Below are 25680 nucleotides of genomic sequence, written 5' to 3' on the forward strand. Positions count from 1 at the left end.
ATTAATTATGGCGCAATGTGAGAAACCAGGTTCAGAATTTCCCTTCACTACTAATAATGCAATGCAGGTATCTGGTTTTGAAAATATCAGTTGTGCGGAAAAACAGCAACAAAACAAAACCATCTAATTACCGAGCGTCTCTTGAGCCTTTTGCCACATCTCAGAAGAGCTGATGTTCATTGAAAGACTCAGAAAGTATAACAAAATGAGAACAGCAGCCACTTTGAAGGACAAAGCCCAAAAACAATTGAATGTTTGAATGCCTGTTGTTCTGGTAGAATCAAAATGTGTAAACTTCAGGGCCACGTCTTTGTCTGAAGAGCGCTTTGTTATAGCTACGCTGTGATTGGTGGAGCCTGGGGTTGCCACAGAGATTAGCACATTGATAAATGTCCATTGATTTGAACAATTACGGCTTTCTATCGGCACATCAAAGGATTTCTCACAGGATCAAAGGACACATGAGATGGTCATTGAAAAATAAAAGAAGATGAAAATTAGCACAGCTCGGAGTCCCTCCGGCAGTGATGATGTTCTCTTTGAAACACAGTTAAGAGAGTGAGAACACAGCATAATGAACCTCCTCAACGCTTCTCTCAGTAAATGATCCCAGCAAGCCATTATGCAGGTTTCCATTACTCGGCCAGTTCAAGGCAATGAACTAACAGTGTAAATTCAATAATGTGATATTTACGAGGATGAGAGGATTATGACTGAGGGATTCGAAAAAAATACTGAAGGCTTCCCGAGCCAAGCAGACTTAATCATGTCTTTAGCTGTGGCGGTCCTGCAGCATCTCTAATCATTTACACATGGGACCAAAATAACACAGCTCCCCACCCCCCTCACCCATTAATAATGGTTAGACCAGTGGATCCAACTGTCTGATCTGCATCCTCTCGTCTTATATTCAGACCTTCTCAGCCTCCATTTCTCTTTGTAAAACGGTGAGAACTGTCAGCCATGACTCAGTGTCAGAGAGATTCAAATAGATTAGGGATATTCCCTTCTGTTTTAGAAACCCTGCCTCATTCCTTAACTTCTTCTGACTCTATGAACTCTGTTAAGTGGCTTCTTAATCGGAGTACGTCTAAATGGACATAATGTTCATATATCATCCATTGGTGCCATCCAATAGAGGTCCCGTATCCAGGAGAGGGGCCCTGTGGTTAATCATCACTCCAACCAGCTCACAGGAACATTCATTTCACATGCTTATGCTTCTGAATAGGTCCTGAGAGTTTCAAAATAAAAGCTACTGAATACTGGCCAAAATGAATGTGTACACTTTCGGCTCACCTGTGTGTGAGATATAACGTCAGCCTTATAGCCTGTTGGTCATTTGACGACTTCCAAGTGAACAGATAACGTTGGAGTTTGTGCCGTTTCTGTGTTTATAACATGAGTAAACTATACATCTTGGTCCTCTGGTGGCGTCACTGATGTAACATGAATGCAGTTCGTCCTGGAGGCTGCGCAACCTTCTTCTTACCTTCTTTGTCCCACGTATCGTTCCTCTTTCCAGCCTGCCAAATATATTTACTGAAGCAGTGATGTCTCTGTCCGCCATTACCGTTTCCTCTTGGCGCCAGTTAGCTGGGCCACAGTGAAGGACCTCTGGCGACCTCATACGTCGTCTTACAGTACTGCATGAGTATGACTGAGGGCAACGTTAAAGTGAACTAAGCAGAAAATTATAAAATATATGTAATTGGGTTTTAGATGAAACTTCACCACACCGACCGCTGGAAAATTAAGATGAGTGTACTATTTAATTCATAAAAGACGGAGTTTAACTGCAGTATGAAATGTGAAGTAGAGAAAGCTCCTGAAGAAATACTAATAAAATACAAAAAATAAAAAATCTAAAGTGGAGAAAGTAAAGACGAAATTAAACTTGTGGAACTGGAGGAAATTGTCTATTTGTATGCAAACATACTGGTCAGCGAATACATGTTTCTATCTATTAAGGAGCATTTTACATTTTCTGACAAAGACAATGGAGCCAGTTAACAGTAAAAAGGCTGTTTAATTTCAGAATATATTGACAGTACAGTACAGCAATAAAAACACTGCCATATTGCTTCTATTTTACATGACTTACACAGCTGCTGTTCAGCTTATCAAACAAAAACAGTAATACGGTACTTGTACAGTAATGATGAGAAACACAACATACAGACAAGCTCACAGAGCACTTCGCCCATCACTTTCCACTGACGCGGGCTGTGTTCATTAAGAAATGCACAATAATATAATAACCATAAGAGCGAGAACAAAGACAGAGCAGTCAACCCCGACAGTAGTGATGTCCTCGTCACTGGGACGACGAGGACAAACTGGGCTGAAGTCACACAGGGAGCAGAGGTGCACAGCCGCCAAGCCCACAGACGCAAACAAAACATAAGAGAAGAATAAAAACCAAAACAATATGCATTACTTTGTACGTACACAATACATACATGACATGAAATGACTTGACGTTGTCCGTGGTCACTCATTACTCTTTGAACTGGCCTTCATTCACCACATCACATCCTCTTTATGACTTGTACCTCCGTTCATGTATCACATGGGTGCTGTTGCATGTCACTACAAAGCTTCAGTTTGTAAAAAGGGCACCACAGCTGCTTCTTCACAGCCTTCCTCTACAACAGCTACCGCAGAAACATGGGAGCCGACCTGTCGTCGGTCACTGCCTTGCGGAGCCTCACCCCCCGGCGTATCGTCACCAGCATATCCGTGTCCTCCTGGGTCGTAGAGGACGGCTCCCGGGGCACACGCTGAGCCGGACCCCCTGGCAGTGGGCTGTAGAAAGGAAAGTGACCCTCACCGAGGGCGCGGGCGCTGGCAGCCAGCTCCCCTATCTTTTCCACCAGGCTGTGGCGGTTGGCAGCAAGCAGAGGGTCCTCCTCCGCGCTGTGGGCGGTGGCCATGCCGGGGGCCTTTTGGGCGTAAACGGTCCTGTCCGCTTCGCCGCCTCCTCCTCCTCCTCCTCCTCCGCCTCCTCCTCCTCCTCCTCCTCCACAGCCCCAAGCTGCGTCGGGGAGGCTCATCCGCTTTGGAGAAGCCCTCATGTAGTCACTAGCAGTTGGGTCATCGCCATAAAGAAACTCCTCGCTGCCCGCACGATGCTGGGACGGGCTTCCATAACCCGGTGAATCTGGCACTGTTGGGGTCTTAACTGGCACAATGGGGGGCCGGATGGGAATGGGGCCAGATGTGGACGGCGTGCGTCTCACTCCGGTTTTGGAGGATGGAGTCCGGCGAATGGTCGCCGTCCCAGAGGTGATGGCCCCAGCACCGCTTCTGCCTGCACCGTTCGGAGTGCCCTGCAGGGTCTTACCTGCAGGCAGACCCGCTGTGCTGGCAGGCCTCTTGGTTTGGATCATACGGCGGTAGCTCTGAGCGATGTTACTGTGGCGTGGGATGGTGGAGGACTTGTCAAAGTCTGCCCGCCCTTCGCTGTCAGCATCCCCGTTGAGAGAGTAGCACTCATAATCAGAACCTGGAAGTGACAGTGAGTCATGAGCATCTACTTTTTTTCCACTGAATAAAGAACACTGAAAGCAACTATGTTTCGAAGAGCTATTTTGTAGCTTTATTACACAATAACTTATCGCATGCAGTAATTGAATTAACACTGCAAATAGTACCGCCAATCACAAATTCTGTGCTGTATGCAGACAACATATGTGTATTATCCGAACAGACTGTGTGGATGTTGAGCGGGAGTGTTACCCTGTGAGGGTATGGTGTCCTCGGAACAGGAAGGGGTGTTGGTCTGGGTGCTGTAGCCGCTGGAGTACTGCAGAGAGTCCCTGCTGCTCTTCTGCTGCTCCATACTCAAGCCTCTGGTCAGAACCATAGCTAGAGTGGTGGCTGCTGGAGAGAGCGGCTCACCATGCTGAGGCACACACACACACACACACACACACACACACACACACACACACACACACACACACAGGCAAGTAGGAAGTACATAAAGATTAGCACACATTTACATCTGCAGTTCACCATAATACAAGTCTCGAGGCATACAAATTTATGTGCCGACATTTACATTTTTACTCCACGAGGACTTCTTACCTTGGCTGCAATGGTTCCTGGGATAATTCTGGCTCTATGTGGATCATCTGGTTGCATCCCAGAATACCCCAGTGGACTGGACGGAGCTTCCAGCTCTCTCATCTTATCCACAGACTCCCTCTTACGCTGCAGAGTGCTGGCCAATGAAGGCTCACAGGATTTGGCCCAGTCCTACAGCAGCAGACGAAACAATGAGACTGCCCTGCAACTGTGCGTCTGCGGTGTTTGCCACCCGACAGTTGTGCAGGTCAGTTAAACACGGAAGCTGCTGATTAGGCTCATGGACTGGTTAGATGCCGATGTAGATATGGGCAGACTACATCAAGCAAGTGTTGTTAAATGATATAGCCGCCTCAGTTTCGCACACCTTTGAGAGGAAAGATTTCAAAACTGAGCTGGATGAGCAACAGCAAAATGGTGACTGTGAGGTTAATCTTGAGGCTCGTTAATGTGCACGAAGGCAATAAAACACAAGAGGCAAAGAAGCAACAAAGTTTTAAAAGAGCAAACCCAAAAGAAAAATTGCAAATGAAAACAAACCTTCCAGCTAGGAATCTTTGATGTGGGTGAGGGGGTGTTGGATCCAGGGGAGAGGTTAAATGTGGGGGACGCAGGAAGTATGACAGAGAGAGGCCTGATGGTGCCAGTGTGAGAGAAAGCAGGGCGGAAGGTACCGAAGGATGAGCATGAGCCAAACTGCAGAACGGACAGACAAGTCTGAGTCAGAGTGCTCAACATCCATGAATAGTCCACGTCAAACCGCACTGCGGCTGTCAAGAGGAGCCCACCGGCCTCTTTAAGTTACAGATAACAATGAGTGGAATGCAAAGCACATCGTGTGTGTGTGTGTGTGTGTGTGTGTGTGTGTGTGTGTGTGTGTGTGTGTGTGTGTGTGTGTGTGTGTGTGTGTGTGTGTGTGTGTGTGTGTGTGTGTGTGTGTCTGTGAGTCTCCAATAAAGCAAGGTCTGGTGAGATGCATGCAGTACTAACCGCCGTGGGAGAGTTGCATTCGCTGACAGACTGGCAGGTTTCTGAAGCCTCAGAGGAGGCTGAGCTTGTTGATTTCTGGGAAAGGATAAGATGGAGTAAAAAAACAGTGGAGGGGAAGAAGAAATGAGGTGAGAACGGTCGGTGAGAAGAGAGACGAGAGATGCACAGGAAGAGGGAGCGAGATGGAGAAGAGTGCTGATGAGCTTCAGGAGGAGGGAGGTACTTCGGTCTCCGAGGGGATCTATAGACCACAGCCTGGATCGATAATAAAGTAGCCTGTAAGATCATTTATTCAGAGCAGAAGATTGCATCACTGGGTGTGCTTGTGTGCTGCTGAGCGTGTTCTGTACATTACACTCTGTTCAGACTGTGAGAGTCTGGATAACTTTTATCAGACCGGGGGGGAGAAAAATCCAACATTCGTAAAAGAGAAAGCTCCGTAGCAGCAACAAAATGAAAAAGCTCTGTTTGGGTTTGGTGGTCGGGCTGTGGAGCTCTTATTGAGACATACGGGCTTTTGTCTGGAATGCAAACATGTTAACACCGAAGGTGCCGAATTGGAAAAGGATCATTGTTGAAAAGAGAGAATTGTTGTCGACCTACTGTGACAAGAACGTGGTGTTGCTTCTGTGTCCTCCTGCCCTGCAGCACTACTACCCGAGGGATCTCTATAGCTCGCTAACTTGGTTTCCACTGATCAAAGAATGTTGTGCTTTAGCGGTACGGCTGAGACGACTACCTGGCTGGTGATGTCAGAGGGCATGGGCGACGGAGGCTTCGAGTGGGTGTTGGCGTCCTGGGATACGAAGCCCGAGTCGTGGGAGGAGACGCTGCTGAGCCGATGGGCTCCTGCAGAGGGCATCTGGAGGAGGCTGGTGACAGGATATCACATCAGCATAAAACTCAACATGTATGCAGGATTCATACACAAATCAAAACAGGGGGAAAAAGTCACTTGTATTTCCTTTATATGTGTGCATAAATAAAAGGTGTGTTTTAAATGACAATTATTTTGCCTTTTGCTTCCTAAAGAAAACCCAGAATATATATTTATTAAATTATTGAGACATGATATCATGCTGTGAAATCAAATGACACTTCAGAAAACAAGGTGAAGAGGTGTGTTGCATTCCCATGATGGCCAGCAGCGAGCAGCATCGACGTGTCAACACTAAAGGAATGACGGGGGCGCAGGGGAGATTTAACTTCTTAGAAAAGGATGCACCATCTCTGTCACAATGAAGAGTCAACTCCCCAATCAGAGCGGAGGAAGAGACAATGACCTGTCCTCCGAACACACAGTATGTTTTTCATTCAACTATGACAGAGTAAAATACAGAAGGGAATACATATTGCAACATTTTCTATTTCACTTTTATCCCCGGTTTGATTTGTGTTCATTTGGGCATCGTAAATCTCCCGGAAAACAATAGAACACCATGCATGCTAAACAGGACCGTGATACTCTGACCTTCAGCTTTCTAAACAGCTTTTACAGACTCAGTGGATGACCTGAAACATCTACATCGGTCAAGCTGAGACCAAGGTTGTTTCTCCAAGTTCCATTTGGGAGGTGTGACCTTATATGGACTTGTCTTATTCTACCCTAAAAAAACAGATATAACTCTCGAACAGTCAGTGGCTGTATTGTAAATGAATATTGGACACAAATAATAGGCTGCAGTGTTAATTAATACAACAGTCAGGGTGGTTTGGTATACTTTTTTAACATTTACAATTTCACATTGCAAGGGTTTATCTGCAAAGAAAAGCTCCTGACTTGACCTAGAAAGCACATCTGACCAATCTTTACAGCTAAATTGTTGAACTATCACCATTAGACTTACAAATATGTGGACTTGGGTTTCTCGTGTAGGCTCATGGCTGTCAGGCTGTAATGTTTCACAGCTTTGGAGCTAATCTGGCTGTAAGAAGCTTGACAATTGAAAATCTACCAGGTGCAAGAGCCGAGGAGCAGGCAAGATATACGCCATGTACTCTGTGCCGATTGCGTGTCTGTCTGGCTGAGTGTCAACATGTCATTCCTTCCCTACCAGTGTGTTAATAAGCGAGTTGAAATGAAGAATGTGCACGTATGTTTACTGGAAACAGCTCAGATCCACTCAGCTCACTTCCAGTACGAGTAAAATTCATCAGACACTGCACACGAAACAAGACACGCTGAACAGAGAACAAAGAGCAACACTTTGTGTGTGTGTGTGTGTGTGTGTGTAGGATATATACCTGCACATGCTGCTCTTCCTGGAGCCGCTGCTGCTGGGGGAGGAAGGAGGGGTCTGGTAGGACCAGCTGTAGTCGGAGCCTTTCAGGTCCCGGATCACCTGCGGCAACACATCATCATACGGTGACGATACGGCGAAAACAATGGACACGTCGACATCGCTTTTACACGAGGTAGAGAAAGTTACTTCTCAAGCTGTGTTGTGGGACATGTGGGGGGGTGAATACGTAGTGGCTGTAACAGCAGGGCACTGTCATTTTAAGCAAATGTTACTCAAACAAGAGTAAATGTGTTGGGGATTATTTTCAGTCGCGGCCTGAACATGTCAGATCTGACGAGCGGCATTCGTAGGTTCAGTAGTGTTACACCTCTGTTACCTGCTCACTGGCCGGTGGCAGCTTGTGTGGGTCTTCAGTCAGCAGAGTGAGGTCATCAACAATCGGCTGCAAATGCGTTATCTCTCCCAGCATGGCGATCTCTGCGTTCTGGAGGGGAAACGGGAGGGGAATCGAATTTAACGGCGACCACGTCAACAGCAAGAGCCATCGGAGTCAAACATCCTACAGGTGAACAGAGGCTAAATGTTCCTCACCACCACGGGCTGCAGCAGGTTAATGAATGTACAGTAACGGCCTCTCTCCTCCAGCAGCGCTCTGCGCACTGCCTGCTTCTCCGTCTCCTTCATCAGCAGGTACAAGTCACTGACATCCTGCATGGCACTGTCCAGCTGGGGCCGCAGGTTACCCCGACCTGTGCAAGGCGAGCCGAGGGGTGCGGAGACGCAGAGAGGAGGGGGAGGGAGGATGGAGCGAAGGAGGAAAGAGGTGGAGGGGGGGGGGGGTGAAGAGAGATTGGGAATTTGAGGGGCGGGTGATAATTACGGAAGTGACATGAAGGGAGAAAAGTGCACACAGTTCAGAGAGGAGGGGGAAAGAGTACAAAATGAGAGACGATTAGAACACACCATGATAAATTGCTTGTGTACTGGAGGACGACGCACTGGCAAACGCTGCACGTTGGAATGAGAGGACGCTGAAGCATGTCATCGATCACGAGTCGACGCAAAGCAACGAGGTGGTGACTTGTGGGTCCTGAAATGGATGCGATTAGACACACGATAGTAAACACAATGTCTGAGAGTCATTCAAGACCGCAAACAACAATGACACTCGATGATAGACGAAGGCAGGTGAAAAAAAGGATGCAATGATGATGATGATCACAGAGGCGCCACGTTTCCTGTCACTCCGATTGCATGATTTAGACAGAGATGCACTGCCAGATAAAAACAGCCGACAATATATCTCAGCATATTTGGTTTAAATACAAGTAAGGAATATAGTTTTGAGTGAATCGGTCGAAAGGGTCGTGCCGTTACCCATATGTTGAAGACATATCAGAGCGTGACGGTCTAATCTGTCAGTGCACCAGCATTTAATATGACACTGATTAAATGAAGGGCCTCACAAGGGTCTGACAGCTTGTAAAATGAATGAAGCTAGTTTAGCTTAGCATAAAGACTGGAAGGAAGGCGGCGAGCTGGAACGTTAATCCGTAAAACAGCAACGTGTCGTTTTTACACTTCATATTATTGTATGGTTGAAACAAAAGAGACTCATTATGTGAATTAGTCAACTAATTAGAGAAGCTGGTAGATGTGTTTTGTTTCCATAAGACCGAGCCAGGTGAGATGTTTCCATCTTTTATGCTAAAATAAGACTAAACAGCAGCCGGTAGTACTTTCATATCGAGCATACATGAGAGTGGTATCAATCTCCTCATCCAACTATTTCCCAAAATATCAAACAATTCCTTCTTTTCACAAACAAATGCTAAGACAACACAGGATTTTATTTGTCTGGCAGTTTGATCTCAGAATGATTCCGATGCCTTTGAAAATGATCTCATGAAGCACAGCAGACATACCTAGAAGCTCTACAGCCAGGGAAATAGCCAGAAAGAAGTAGAGGAAGGTTGCAGGAAAGGGGGGGGGGGGAGCAGAAGAACAGGCAGTGTTAGCTGCATCAAATCAAGGCACATTGCATGTTTATGACCAGCCGGTACCACTGCTGTAAATCCTGCACGGTAATAGGAATTTAATTACATCCAGCAGTAGCGGCTAATGCAAGCTCAGCCAGGAAAGAAGATCATTTCTTTGATTTACAAGGTAGAAGCTGACAAATCATCCAAAGCTGGAAAAGGAGTCTTTGGAATAGTGCCAGGCATTTTAATGCGGTTGAGTTGTCATTTCTGACTCTACACTCTAGATGGCGTCAGTTCACTCTGAACTATTGGTACAGACCAGCGGCCAGGCTGACTTAATATCAGGATTTAAATCTCAATGAAGTTGTGCGAGTCGTTCTATTGATTAACAGATTCTCGTCAAGTGTTTTCTCACCTTTTCTGGCTTTTTTCTGGAGTTTTAAGGTATCTAGCGATTTCCTTTTGATTTCCTGGCGAGACCGCTTGTATTCTGCGGACAGCAAGTGAAAAAAGGCACATCAATTTCTGTCCAAATACACAGTGCTCACAAACAAAGTAGTTATCGTTTGTGTGTCCAGGTTGTTGACCTTTGGCGTGGTCTTTGTCCAGCTGATTGGCCGTCTTCTTCCATTCCTCTATCCTGTCCTGGAGTGGCGTAACCAGGCCTTCCATAAGAGCACTACAGCGAGGACACACGACATGAGAGGAGAGTGTGAGAGGCATGATGAATAGCTTTAGTTCCATGGCACAAAAACACTCTGGGAAGCGTGGCATGAGAGGAAGGTCAACAGAGATGGGATGGGACCCGGGAATATTAATCCCCTCAAGGGAAGCGAAGGGAGGAAATTGCAGTGGAGGGGTGACACTTACTTGGTGAAGTGGCGTAATTTTGCCTCAATGCTGCGGTGTCGCATACACATCCTCGTCAGGGCTGAGCCGACGTCCCTGGTGGCACCTTGGACAAGACAAAACAAACAGATTGTCACCCACGATATAAGAGGCTGGAATTACGAACCGCAAATATGCCTCTCGGCTTCGAAAAATACAATTCTCTATGAAGGAGACGTAACACATCAAGAGAGCACTGTGAAAGGTTTATTCTCTCCTGTCAGGTGGGTTTATCAGGCCGTGTTTCTCCTGCCAATGAGGCGTTTCCAGCTGCCGCCACTAGATGGACGAGGGCCGATTGTAAAAGCAGAGCCCATAAATGTCACATTTGTTTGGCGAAAGCAGATGCGACACAGACAACTAAATCCCTTTACGCTCCCCGCGCTCTTCACAAAACATGCATTTCACCCTTTGACACTTGGAGATTGCGTGTGTGATTCACACCACAGCGTCAAAACAACAGCTTGTGTGAATCGGTTACTTTTCCTCTCTGCTGAAGTGTAATTAAATGGGGGTTTCAGCCCCTAAAGCCCAGGCTGGCCCACTGGCCCTGGGATGGTTCACAGGCCGGTGTAATATGTGGCAGCAGTGATCCGGTTGTAATCTGGGCCACATCGGGCTAATCTGAGGGTCTCTCGCCAAACACACACACACACACACGCGCACATGCAAAAGAGGGAATCTCTCAGCAGCAGACGGGCCTTTCAGAATCAAGGCATGTACGTTTGTATTTGTGTTCATGAATGATTTTTGGAGCATGTGCACAGGTTCGCGTATGCATGTGTGTGTATATAGACAGGTGCTGTGATTTACCATCCCCCCCCCTCCCCCACCCCTTCTGAGGTTCTCACCCCCTCTATCCTGGAGGAAAAAGGAGGGAACCCTGTAAGGGGATATCCCTCTATTCTTCCCTGCCTGTGCTGCCTTTCCTGTTCTGTTTCCTAAACACCATTCATGCAGGGCGGACAGAGGGAGAAAGAGACTCTAACACGGCACTGCAGAAAAAAACAGGCAGCAAGAGAGAGTGATACCCAGAGTGCAAAAAGAAAACCAACTAATGAAATAAGACACGGGGTAAGGAATGCATCACATGGTTTTCCGGTGAGATCTGTGCTATTTTCCAGTTTCCGCACAATAAAGAAACTAGGTTAGAGTCTCCAGCTGCCATCACGTCACACTGCCAGTTCAAAGAGCGTTCCACTGCACCACTCGGCTGTCAACTTCAGTGATGGTTGCACCAGTTCAAAGACACCGATCTGGACTCCATCTCACGGAGACAATCTTCGGACAGATGCAGAATAATAACTTGAGTGTGTTTGTGCGTTGGGGGAGAGGAAGGGGGGGGGGGGGGGGCGGTCCTGTGCACTGCTTTTCTAGACAGAGAGAGAGAGGGGAGGGTTAGAGGTGAGAGGTCATCCAGCTGTATCACACGCAGGCGTTTAAAACACCGGCAGGAAGTGATTGAGTTAACTTGCGGAAACTATACGCTGAGCTCTTGTTATTAAAGCACTGGGGTTGAGTATCCGTCATGTAACGGCCTCTTTTCCGACAGGCTCGTTGCTTCATAGAGTCAAGTGTGAAGACGTATGAGGACACGTGTGATTGCTGGTTATGCAATCTCTCCTTTTTGACTTTCTCCTCTTCAAAGCATTACGGGAGGCGTCCGCAGCTGCAAATCAGCTCTTGAAGGACGGAGGGAGACTGAAGGAGGGACGGAGGGCCAGACGGGAGTAATGTGGGCTCTTTTATCTGTATAACAGACCTTCCCAATGTCACTGTCAGCCGGCGAGAGCCCCTAACCCCCACTCTCCTGTCCCATCCACACCTGCCAATTTCTCTTCCTCTCCCCGAGGGGGGGGGGGGGGGGGGGGATCAGCTGACAGCTACATCCTGGGGAGGTCCAGAGGCTTCCTGTCCATGTCCAAGAGCCCTGCTGGCCTCTGGCCTCGACCGGATGGACAGGGCTGCAGTGATTCACTCCCACAGAGACCTGCATGCTCACACAGGCCATGTGACAAACATATACAAGCTGGGAGGACGGTTTGTTTTTACATTTTGTAGATTTCAACTGAAAATCATAGAATATCCATCCAGCCATCCTCTGTTGCTCCTCCTGAACCTTCTTCCTCTTGCGGCCTTTTAATATAGTTTGTTTTCTTCTTCTTTGTGGGACCTTTCCCTTATTTGAGGCAATTTAGTGATTTGTGGTTTTGTGCTACTGTACAAATAAAAGTATATACTTGACTATCTCCCTATTGAGATCAATCAGCACTTGACTTTGTAACGTGCAGCTTGACACGTGGCTGGGAGCTGGGAAAGTGATTATTTAGCAGACCTGGACCCATGGGGCTTCGGGGGGGAAACAGGCTCGACCTCATAGCGGACAGCCACATGTGCACGAATGAAGCAAAACACAGACCAGGGTGGAATAGAGCAGTCATAGAGCAGTCATGCATCCCAGCGATAGATCTTAAGACACGGGGGAAACAACTGGGAGCAACCGAACAGCCCAGTAATGTGCAGCTCATTATAACAGCACTGAGGCATGTCGCCGAAGCCGATGGCACCTGGTTCAACATGTTTACTGAACATAAACATAAATTCAGGTCTGATGTGAGACGTTCATGGGGTTGTTGGTGGGATGGTGAAGCCCTGATTGTTGGGTTTCTCAGGACCAGCACAGTGTGGTCCCAGTGTTCAGTGAGTGGTTCCATCCAGAGCTCTGTTTCTGATTAACTCCCCCAAATCCTTGAGGTAGGAGGAGCGTTTTAATAGGTCTGCTTTATAGGGGGCTCTCCTGCCAGGAGCCTGGGAGCTATAAGCTGCCACGGGTCTCATTCCCTGATGTCTTCAACATGGTAGCTTGGCTTAACTATCTCCGCCTTTCAGCATCTAAACCCTGCCGCTCGGCTCAGGTTTAATTTGCCGAGCTGGAGTGTGTTTCTGCCGTTGTTAGATTTCTGCAATTTCAAGTTGAATCCGCCTCTCCCGAGTCGAGTGGCTGCTCCCGCTTTCTCTGCTTCCTGTCAATAAAGCATGTTTATGTGGGCTGTAGAGCGAAAAAGGTACAGAACATCCCACACAGTCTTTTTTTTACTCAGCTCTTATACAGTCGCAGCTCAGCGAAGGAAATTCCATCATCTGTGAGACAACAGCTATTCCTCACGTTGGCACCTTGGCGGCGGAGCTGATCGCGGCTGGCATAGCCGTACACTTCCTGCCTTTGCCCTCCCTCGCCCCTTTTAAGTGCTACCCAATGTGAACTGGCAGGGACACAGCGGAGGCCACTGATGGATGAAAGGGGCCGTGGGATGAGAGGAGAGGGGGGGGAGGAGGAATAAAGAGAGTACACACTGCCGAGGTGCCGGCCTGGTCAGAGGGCAGAGGAAGTGTTGGCTGACTGCTGCAGGTGCATCAGGCGCTGCCAGGACAAAATCTCCCACTTTAGGCCCAGAAAATATATGATTTATGAATAGTTCATGTAATGTTTTCCAATAGCATCACAATCTTCAACTAGTTTGTGTGTTTCTCTTTTCAAAAGGAACAGAAAAGCATAATGACAACATTTTCTGCCAGTGGCAAAAGAAAGAAACAAAAAGAGAATGAGGAGGAATTGCTTTGATTTTGTCCCGTTTATTTACCAGTCGAGCAAATACGCAGCTGAGCTTTCCGAGTTCAAGAACCAGACGAAACATCATATATTCACGTCATCAAACCCTTCGCTTCAAAGCACAGCCGGAGTTCTGGCGGTGCATCTCAGTGGGAGCAGTCAGTCCGTTCATACAATAAAGCAGCATCCCAGCCGTCTGCTGGTTAGGAAGCACTAGCTTCTGATGGAGGGACGAGAAGGCGGATAAAAGAGCGTGTGGACATTGATGGAGGACCAAGAGTACACTAGTGAGCGGCTGCAACAAGAGAGATATAGAGCTGACTGAAGTTACAGAAATTGTGGATGACAGACAGAGACGGCACTGAAGTCTTTTGAGAAACTCTCCAGAATCTCTGATCTAAAATGAGAGTATATATTTACAGACTAAAGAGCCCAGCTTGAAAAGAAAAAGGCATTTCATAAGACGATTTGTTCATGGTTGTAACTCAAAGTAAACATCCGTTTCACTCACTTTTATGGAAATGTGTTATCCCCTGACAGATTGGGGTGAAAAGTATGTTTTACTTTGTAAACAAAGCCCAATGTGGTTTGAGGGAGGAGTTTCATCTTGAAATGACTGTTTGAAAGAAACTAGGCCATCATTGTTTGTATTCATTGTCTTTACAGTGAAAACAAAAACCCCACTGATGTATGTGTAACGAACAACAACAAATAATGACCCATATTTTACTTGGGGACATTTTTTCTTTTCTTGTTAACACAATAAAACCAAATATGTAGAAATATATTGAACTTATTTTTCCACAAACTGGAATGGAACTTTGATGAAAGTCACAAAAAAATTTGTTTTATTACACAGCTCAATAGGAGTATTCAAATGTCTTGCTTTGAACCTTTGCGTCACTTCCTTACACATGGAACGTCTCTTCTTACCAGCCGCAACATAAAAGAAAGGCAGAGGAAACAGCCTCAGGAGCAATTGTTTTAGTCATACACACACACACACACACAGTCAAACACACACTCAACCCATTGTTGTCTGGCCGGTACGCACAACGAGTTTCACCTCACAACCAGAAGTGGTGTAAACATGCTCTGGAGTGCATTAGGAGGACAAGTAGGAAGTTCAGTTTTCTGTTGGAGGAGCTTCCTGCTCAGTGACATAAATGCTGCTAAAAATAAACGCCGCCCCTTGTCCAGATGTGCTTTTCACTGGAGTTGAAAAAGGGGGGACGGAGAGAGAAGAAGAAAGTGTACAGTAAGGAAAGGAGAGAAGTTTGTATTGTGCAAGAAAGTGGAAAGAGCAGAAACTACATGGGGCATTCTCACCTGGGGATCCTATTTTCAATAAACAAAGACCCCACAAATACAATCAGCAAGAGGCAGACGCTGAGGCAGCAGTCTGAGAATGACTCAGTATTTTAATGGAGCAAAGCCTGCAAGCCAGTTCATCCGGATGACTCGCGCTGTCCTGCTTTAAACCCAATGCAACACGGTTCTCTTGATCTCAGCTGACAATGTTCTGCCCACTCTTTTGCTCTGCCAGCGTTGCTCATTAGCAAATAATCCTCCACACAATGCAGACACCTCCGCCGCTGCTCATACTGCATTTCATAAGCGCCACCTGTGGCCTCTGAGTCATAAGACACCCTGAGGGGATGTTTATTATCGTCGCTCCCCGTTCTCCTCGGTGCCGAGCTTAGCGTGTGCTTGCGGGGAGAGACCAGTCAGAGCCTCGACGCCAAATACAAAGTCTGTACGTCGTCACGTCGTGATAATAAAATGTTTCCATGTGGGTGGGTGGGACTGAAACGTTCTGCTCTGCTACAAAACAATTGGATTATACTGGAACCGTCAACCTATAAAGGCTTCATGAGGGAGTACCGATCGGCCACTCGGCCAACTCCATTTCATAACCATAACTCCATCCAAACTCAAGCCTATGTCTCTTCTTCACACCGTGATTCTGATCAGAATACATTCAACTGCTGTTATTTACAACTAGAGTGGAGCTGGAAGCCCCGCTTACCCAAAAATGTATCTCTATCTCTGCTTGGAGCTAAATGCTAACGTCAGCATGCTGACTTGTTCACAGTGATAATACTACGGTTGTGATATTTAGCCCACATAAAATATTACAGTCATGTTCACCTTCTTAGGTTAGCGTGTTAGCGTTGGTAATTAGCACCGAACACAAAGTACAGCCGACGCCGACTGAGAGGCATCAGTATTGCACCCGATGATGGCGCCAATCGAGGAAAAGTGAGAAGAATCAGTCGGACTCTGAATGTTTGGACCAAAGTGGTGGAGCCATGATGCTAGAATGGCTAAAAGGCAAGATTTTGGTAATAAAGCAAAATGGTGGAGAAAAAAAACAACAGGGAGAACATTCAAAATATTTGTGCTGAAAATAATCACACAATCATGTGATCTGACCAGCGACCCTCCACCCTCAGCAACTGCTTTTAAATCAGCCACCTCAGATGATTAAAACTATGCATGCATCCCTTTCAGAACCTCTTTTAATGTCCTCCCTTACATTCCTCCATCAGCCTCTCTCGCTCTCGTGTTTTCCCTCCCCTCTCCGGCTCCCTTCCACGTTGACTTCGTGTTCAGGATATAGCTGAACACAGTGTTCCCCTCAAGCCTCGTGTTTGTCTTCTTAGTTTGGTATTCACCCTCTGAACCAAAGTTATGCAGCGCAGAGCAGAATTTGTTTTCTTTTCCATGATTATTCCCTCCTTTTTTTTCGTCTGTTCCTCGCATCATTGTTCCAGCCACTTCACCCGTTGCATGTGGTCATTATAGTAGCTGGAAAACGTTAATTTTTGCAGCGACCACATTGAGCTTTGAGGTCGAAGCCCGTAAACTCCAGAGAGACACGGAGAGCTGTTTTGGGAGCTGTTCCTTCAGACAAGGTAGACAGCTGAGGGAGGAATAAGAGGGCCGAGTTGATACGCGTGCAACTTTACGGCTGGGGGTCGTGAAATACCCGAGGAGCCTCGCATACAAAAGGCACAGCTGACCATAGCGCAGCATTCATTCAAGAGACTGCATGTGCATGTAAGTCCAATCTACAAACACTCAATCAGCTGTTGTCACACAGTCTAACATCCCTGTACTGGCACAATACAGGCTCCTATCAGGCTCAAACATGAAATGTCAAGCTCAATGGATGTCAGCGCCGGCCACGCTCTCATTATTTGACCCGTCCGTACAAATCGCTGGGCTGCTGGGACAGTGCAGAGGACAGTAATCCCCTGATCTCGCCCTGCACTAGTCCACGGCCGCTACTCGTCCATGCCAGGCCGTCCAGATGGCGGGTAGGGATATCCGTCCCATCTGCCATCCCAGAGAAGCACAGGGGCCAAGCAGATTACTGCTCCGCTGAGACACTGATCTACTAGCAGTTCTCCACTCCACCACTGAGTATGGACTGAATGGGTGAGAGAAGGAGACAGACAGAGAGAGTTAGCCCATTGGGACATTATGTCTGTGTAATGGTGTGTGTGTGTGTGTGTGTTCTACAGGCTCTGGCACGCAGATGGAAAGAGAAAAAGGTTTCATAAGCGTTGAGCACAAACTTGCAGTGCATCGCAGTCTGGCCGGTGATCCCCGAGTGTGAATTGTTAAAGCTGAGGACGGCTGATCAGGAAGGGAAGCGAAGGCAGTCTGTGTCCGTGTGTTACAGAGTGGGGCTAAGAGGATTAGCTAAACGCCTCTGCCTAGCCTGGATACCCAGAGCTGTGGAAATCCCGACCACAACCCCCACCCATGGCCAAGACACCACCCCCCCCCCCCCACCCCCAACTAGGCCCACCTCACTCTCCGAGCCTGCATATCCCATACCCTGATGGACCATTAGCCCTGAACTAATGGCTCTTTGACTTCTATCTCATTCAACCATGTCCAAAAATGGAGTCAACCTTCCATCAACACATCTAGCCTAGCAACAAGAAAACACCAAACACAGAGCCCACTATTCTCCAGATAAGTCCAGTCCTCTTAAATACATCACACAACAATTTAATATGAGCGACAAAAATGGTCTGGACAACACACCAAAAGCTATTAGGCTGACCTCAAACTAAATCCCAGGAAACATTTATATTTAAGAAAGCTGAGATTCTCCAAGTCCATAGATCTAATACAGCCTTTGTGGTTGGCAGACCTTTATTGAACCCAGATGCGAGAGACAGATGTGCCTTTAGACATCGGTCCATCAGCACAGCTTAGAGAAACAGCGCTGTCAGAGTCTGTGTCAGCGCCAAAACGCCTGGCTGCCGACTCCTCCAGCTGCTTCATAAAACACAGACGCTGACGCCACGGCCGTGACCATAAACTCTAAAAATGGACAACACGGACAAGAGGAGGCCTGAACATGAACATGGAGACAGTTTGAGGTGGAAACGGGGGAGTGATCTCAAACACAATACAGCTATTAAGGCACATGTATGAAAAGCTGCCCTCCCACAAAAAGTCAACAAAGCACGTCAAGACAGGAATTCATAAACTCCGACTTTATTTCACCGTCCTCTCGCCCTGGATCACTCAAAGAGCACTGAATGAGGGCAAACATTGCTTTTCTTGGCAGGGAGACGTGCAGTCTGGAGAGTGTGTGTGTGTGTGTGTGTGTGTGTGTGTGTGTGTGTGTGTGTGTGTGTGTGTGAGAGAGTCAAAGGGGTGACGGGGTGAGTGTGTCAAAGGTAGATTAAAGGCAGCAGAAGACGAACGCGATGAAACTTCCAGCTGTGCCAGCAGCTGCAGCTCGTCCCCGAACACGAGAGGGGAATCGGGGTGACAGCAAGGCGGCCAACAGTTCACAGCCGAGGGCCTGCCCCCTGTGGTGCAATCAGCCCTATATGGTGGTGCAGACGCTGAGATAAACATGATCGCTGTAGGCAGACAGACCCACACACACACACACACACACACACACACACACACACGCAAGAAAGGGGGGAAAACAGCCACAGAAACACTTTTGAAATGTAGAGAAAGTAATCTCCATCTACCTACCACTGTCTCTGAGTTTGTGTAAAAGCAAGAGGAAAGAGTGCAACATCTGGATGTTATATTTAGGATAATAAGTTTTAACATTGCAGCAGCCGGAAGGGCAAATTTGCCTAAATAATGTCCATGGAGCCTGCAGCGCGGGGGTTCAAAGGTTATCCCAATGCACAACAGTAAATATCGACACTCCTCCCACCAAATGAACTGCTGGGTTTCAGAGCACGCTGTTGACGAACACAATCTCTTTTAGATTGCTTGGAATAACTGTTGGAAGTAAAGAAAAGTAACCACACCGATCAATTCAATTTGTGTCAAATTAATATGGGCTGAACATTGAAACCATCAAAATTATTTTCTACTGCAAAAACTGCTCGAGCAGAACGATATCACGCTCTGTACAGCCAGGCCATTGTACACTGCGGATAGAAAATAACGTCCAGTTTTGGACTTCATAATCAATTTATCTACTGTTATTTACGAGTTATACAATTACAAATCACAAAACTCACAGAGCCCAAAGTGATGACTTCAGACTTCTTATTTTGCATGACCAACAGTCAAGAGTCTGCAGCCACACTGCCCTTTGGCCCAGTTAAGGGCTGATGGTCGCAGGGCAAGCTGAAGCAAATCACATCAGTTTTGCAGGAAACTTGTCATAAAAAAAAAAAAAGGAGTGGACGAATGAAAATGTTTCACCTAAAGATGGCGCTAGATTAAAAGTAAGGCTATCACCAAAGTTATTCGGGCAATGTGGACATCTGTGGTCAATTTCAGGGCAATCTATCGCACAGCTGTTGAGATATTTCGGTCTGGACCAAAATGGCGTTTGACTGACCAACAAACCGACCACAGGGACGATTGAGACCATCAAATGTTTGATTCTATACGCTAAAAATACCATAGTCTACTCATCTGCACCACCCTAAAGCATGTGTCATGAGTTCCCCTTCACTCGTTACAAAGTCTCTCATCACATAGCGTTCCCTGCGTCACTCATAGGGATGACATTAATCCTAAAGTCGATGTCGCTGGGAGAGGAGCAGAAGAGGGAGTGGCCGTATGAGTGACACACTTAGAGCGCTGTAAAACTCAAAGCGCCCCCATCTCTCTCTGCTCCATCTATCGTTCTGCTGTTTTACCATCTTTTACAGTAGACACGCTTTTCCTTTGAACTCCAGCCCTGCCACGGTCCGTACCATTCGGTTTTTATTGAAGCAGGCTTGCCAGCTGCTAGCAGGTTGACGCTAGCCTACCTCGCTCCGTCTCGCACTCGCATCAGGAATCATTTAAGGTCGATGGATCGCAACGGCAATAAACTCTGCTGTTACTGGACAAGCTATAGGAGTAAAACGAGTGAGAATGTGTGAACACCGCTGAAGAAATGCCTCTTTAGTTACTCCAGCAGTAAGTGGTCAGTAGGGGGCTGCGCTCGTGCAAACTGCTTCAGAGCATGTTGGCATGTGACCCGCGAGAGGTCAGGTGGCCGGCTACCAGCTGTCACTCTGTGAATATCTGCGTGTGTGTGTGATTATGACTGTGTGTCTGTGTGTCTGTGTGTGTGTGTGTGTCAGGAGCTTTTCCACGCTCATCTGAGTTTCTTGACCTACATACTGCTCTCGACGATCAACCCGAACGAAATCAGTGTTAATCAGCTGCCTCGCTGGCCAGCCTGTCTGCTGCCACTAGCAGGGTGACAAAGCAGATCAGCAGACCTCATTAAAGACCGAAGAAACAATAAGCTCAGATTTTCACTTCTCTGAGCCCCCCTGAGCCCCCCCCCACCACTTCTTAGACTGGCCACCTTTGTGTGCGAGAGCTTGTATTACCAGAAACCCGTCCTTACCTCTGGAGTTGGTAGCCATGTCCGCCACCTTCTGAAAGGCATCTAGGAAGGCCACCGCTGCCAGAATCGTGGTCCTGTAAATACATTGGCACGCGTTCACCACACCGCGACGGCATCAGGAGTCCGTAAACATCACACAAGAAACTTTATTTCTCCAACGTTCACTGGAACCACTTCTCTCACCTGAGTTGAGAGTGCAGTTTTGTGGCCTTGGCACTGAAGTCTTCCCACACGGGGTAAGAGCTCTGATAAAAAAAAATTAAAAAAGGGAAAAGAAATGAGTCAAACAAATATCTCACCAAGGACATTTAAGTGCACAGACATACCTTCTAAAACACACACACACACACAATGCATTTGGAAAGACATAATGTTCTCTACAAGAGAACATTATCTGGTACAGCTTAATAGAATTCTCCCCCTTGTTTTACATTGATGGTACAGAGTTGAAATAAGGTTGCAATAACTCAAAGGGAGCTTGCTTTCTTCCCCTGGGGTTGGAAACGGGTTGGTACATAACCGCCGTGCTCCGACTTGTCTTTAAAAAGGTCGACGGGATTTCTCAGTGCACACTTTTGTCATTATTGTTCTCAATTAACCTGACCGGCCTCGTCTCTCGTTCTTTGGTGCGGGCTGGTTTGCGTGTGCAAATGTCTTTTGTCCATGCATGATCTAATATATATATATTTATATATATATATATATATATATATGATGGCTGTTTCTGTGCACCGGGCCGGTAGTATGGCTGGTCTTTGAAAGATCTGGATTAGATCTACCTCGGGATCGTCACACGCTGCTTTGAGCTCTAAGAGCAGAAGCCAAACATGAAACACATTCGAGGCGAGATCCCATTAGAGCAAGAGCTTGAGCCCCTGGAGAAAGAACGAGGCAGGGCATAACCCCCATGTGCCCCTTCGATGGAGAGGAGCCAAAAGAGGCCGCACATCCATGACTATATATAGTCAGCGTGCAATCTGGCAACAGTCTTGCTCTTCATCACTTCTGGAAATGACAGCGTTTAACCCGCAGCTTCTCTCTCTGCCTTAGAAAGTGATTTAGGAGCCGTCATCTGCAGCAAAAACGTTTGCCCTGATCCTCTAAGCCTCGCTGTCTGAACTTGACTCCAACAGGTGTCTAATTGGCTTGTGCGGCCTGCGACTCCCAGGTGCAGGAGGGATGCGCTGCCAAGACAGCTGAGGGAGGAGGGCGAAGAAGCGGCTGCATGCAGAGCAGCGGGACAAACATCTCTCTCTTCATTCACACCCAGCAGCTCCCAGGGAGGTGAGGGGAGACGAACAGAGGGAGGGAAGGAAGGACAGGAAGGAGGGGCGGGCTCTTCCTCCGACGCCTCGCCGTTCACCGGCGGCTGAGGTCTGAAACTATCATCCTCGGAGGCGGCGGGCAGTGTTTGGATCAAGGTCATTTAGAAAAAGTGGTTGCTTTCCCACACACACACACACACACACAGAGCCTGGAAAGCACATCCATTGCTGACCTAATTCTTGATGCTGCTGATGTAATCCAGCTGAGTCATTGTATTCCCTCTCACTCTCTACCTCCTCTTCTACCACCTCCTACTCGTTTGCTGCTCTTCCTGCAGCTCCATCAGACATGTTGTACAACCAACAGGCGCTGCTTATGTCAACGCATGCTGTCTGTACGGTCCGTAAAAGAGGCTTTTTGTTTTAAAGTTCTCAGAGTGCACAGCTTGGGTATGATGTGGGTAATTGCACACTGTACTGTAACTTTGCTCCCAATCGGCGAGATCAGCACAGGAGAGCCGCGCTGCTGCGTTGCTCCCGGGGGGGTAAAGCCGGTCTGACAGGCCTGCGTGGCCCAGCCAGGCGGCAGGAATGAGGTCAGATGCCTGCCTCCGACAGTGGACACTGTGCTGACTAAGGGCTTCAGCCTCATTCATCTTTGCTGCTTATCAATACACAGACTGTCTCTCTAAGCCTGGCATGAGCACACCACAGAAAGGGAAATATATGAAGCCAAACCGGCGCCGCCGATAGCCGAGAGCCGATTTCATTGGAGCCTGACAAACGAGGGCCAGCGATCAATGAGAAATCCGGTAGGTGGAAAGTGCCGCCTGATGCTTGACTTATTAACTGCTCTCTCAACACTTTGTAGCATGAGCGTCCCCAACAATGAGAAGACTGGGAGCTGCCTGATGAATACCTTCACACTTTCCATCTGTTGTGGTGAACAACAACAGACCACCCTGGTTCAACTTCCTTGACCCTCCCCCAACACACACAAACACACACACACTTGTATGTGGGTTATAAATAATGGCAGACATATAGTTCCTGCTTCAGAAATAACAGGAAAACTATGTTGAGAGAAAGACAACACGTTTTAGACAGAAAGCAGGCGGCGTGAGTCCGTTCCGCTCAGCGAGGCAGTGCCTGGATGAACTGTGTAGTGAATGAGGCGACTCACTGCTGAAGTAGAGATTTCCTGCCACAAGGGCCAAACATCAGGAAGCACAATCAATAACCTTTAATGGCCGTTTCTGTCCGGGAGGTTTAGGTGATGGAGATGGTTATTTTCTTTCAGAGATTCCACCTGTGTCATTTATAATCTAAGAAACCTTGGAGTCTCGTTGTTTGGGGGTCAAATGGCACCCAAGAACAGCTGTACTGAGATTACTGCACTAGGTAGAAATAACCTCCCAATTTCTACAGCTCTGTCCCCTTCTTGTGATGGATCCATTTGATTCTAATCATGGTGAGGTTATGCCAAACACATGAAACCCCCACCACCTATTTCACAAAATAAACATGTTCGTTATTCATTTTAGCTGCAGTTAGCGGGTATTATATGGCGATCACACACTGGCTGAAGTATTGTTACATACAACCTGACGGACCTGCTGCACATTATGCAAATAACACAAAGGGAAACATGTTTCATCTCCCAATTTGACCTGCAGCGGTGTTTCCAGTGGGGGAGGACCCGGTAATAGAGACAAAGGCAGTAAAAATATGCGTCTGATCAGCCACCGTGCTACCACAAAGGTCACATATCACGCCGGTCTACTTTACCGTAGGGCTGCATGCGTGTCACCTACCTTCATGTCGTTCACGATGGCCTGGAATAATCCACCCAGCGCTCCACACTCCTTCTCCACAGACTCCATGGTGTCAAAAACAAAAACAGGAAAAAAAAAAGAGCTCGCAGAAAGACACACAAATAATAATATTCAGATTAAAGATCCGCTTTCAAACCAGCAGACATGCAGATCTTTGTTTTTGTTCATCCGCCCTTCGTTGTCTTTTCCGACAACAACGCAGCCAGCAGCGGAGGATGCGGAAAGCCGCAAAAGCCCACAGCCAGCAGTCTGCGGGGCGCACGGACAAAAAGAAACGTGCTGCTCGATGGCACCGCGGGGGGGCCGCCGCTCGCTCGCTCCGCCGCCGCTACTCGCCTCTCGGATGTACGGGAGGGATGGCGCGGGGAATGCGCTTTGTCCGGGTGAACTACAACCGGGAAACGTGGAGGGGACACGCACTGTGGCTCCTCATGATCGCAACGTTAACCCGAGGAGAACCCTAACACAACAGGGGAAAAAACGGAGAGATCACAATTGTGGGGAAGAGGGCAGGAGGAGGAGGGGGGCAACTACGGGAGACGGGATCGGTCGCAGGTCTGAGACGCGGGGACGCGCTCCGTTGTTAGTGGCGGAGCAGATGTCTCGGTGCTGGAGTCTCCCGTAATACGATCCATGGGAATGGGAAAGGGGGCTGGTCACGTTGTTTTCTTCTTCACATAATGTGGGTGAGGAGGAGGGGTCAAGGAGGAACACCACCTCCTCCTTTCCGCCCTCGTCCCCTCCTCCCACCCACACGCAAACAAAAGTGAAGCCTCGTCCTCCCGTTGAACAATTGGTTGAGATGCAAAGGAGGATTTCCTCGGCTCCATTTGTGTATTCACGCACACGTCCGTTAATGATCGTTTGTTCCTCTCAGAGCGGGTCTTAGTCTATGATCACCTCACTTTGCATCAGATAATCTGCTGAGTAAACATGACAGAAGACAGGGAATGTTCATTCAACCCAAATAGTTTCCTGTGACTTAAAGGGATGGTTCAGCATATGGAATTAGGCTGCACATTGGCCTATTCACTTTCTTGCCCGGATAAGAAGATACCATTCTCATATGTGTATGTTAAAGATGGTTAGCTTAGCATATAGCTTAATTAGCTTAGCACAAAGTCTGACAATCAACCAATCCGTTTTATTTGATTATTATCACATGTATAGCCTAATCATATAATTACAGTGAAATACAGCTAATCCCGCCAGTTCCTTCAATTTGTGTATTCAACAGAGGAACTGTGTCCATGTGTATGATTGGGAAAAAAACCGTGTTTGCTTAATTCATTCATTTAAAGAAACCAGAAGTGTTAATATGACATGTGGGTTTATTGGGGTATTTGTGCCAACCAGCAGAGACAGCAAGTCGCTGTACCTGGCCAATCGTCCAGCACTGTAGCCTAACCTCTGTAAAAGTACAATTTATTGTTTTTATATGTCAGTTTTTGTACATGTAGGTAGCAAATGAAACATATTATTTATTAATTAGTGAGCTTGCTGGCAGGATCTCCAGACAGAGCCGGTTAGCGGTAGCTTCACATTTATCACATATGAGAATGGCATCAATCTTCTCATCTGACTCCTGGCAATTTGGTAAATTCCGATTTTTTGGGGGAAATACGATTTTAAATAATTAAAGCTGCCTATTAGTTGTTACTTTAGTTAGAATAATAAGAATAATAATTCTACTGTTGGTATTTATAGAGCAACTAGATAGCAGTATCCTGTCCTGAGAGAGCGAGAGTCATAAACATGAGTACTGTCGGAACAAAGAGAACAACACAAAGAATTCCAAATCAGAGTGTCTTTTCATTAAGTTGCGGTGGTTAGGTTCTGGTTTGGTATCTCACCCTGCTGCCCCCGTGGACAGACAGGAGGTAGAGGGACGGGAGCCCAGTCGCACTCACTGGCATCTC

General features: G+C 47.3%; 1 protein-coding gene across 1 annotated transcript; it reads right to left on the reverse strand.

The window, feature by feature from the left end:
• Positions 1-2009: 2009 nt before the first annotated feature.
• On the reverse strand, positions 2010-24377 carry mtss1la (MTSS I-BAR domain containing 2a). The gene is made up of 14 exons (XM_079278152.1): positions 23741-24377; positions 20845-20906; positions 20662-20735; positions 10178-10262; positions 9895-9986; positions 9723-9797; positions 7917-8074; positions 7702-7809; positions 7327-7424; positions 5822-5954; positions 5083-5157; positions 4093-4263; positions 3742-3907; positions 2010-3508 (listed from the first exon to the last, which is right to left on the reverse strand). Exons 1-14 carry the CDS (start codon positions 23807-23809, stop codon positions 2658-2660), a joined length of 2217 nt encoding a protein of 738 aa, XP_079134278.1. The 5' UTR covers positions 23810-24377; the 3' UTR covers positions 2010-2657.
• Positions 24378-25680: the final 1303 nt, after the last annotated feature.

Source organism: Melanostigma gelatinosum, assembly GCF_949748355.1.
Source record: "Melanostigma gelatinosum genome assembly, chromosome: 1".
Lineage (NCBI taxonomy): Eukaryota > Metazoa > Chordata > Actinopteri > Perciformes > Zoarcidae > Melanostigma > Melanostigma gelatinosum.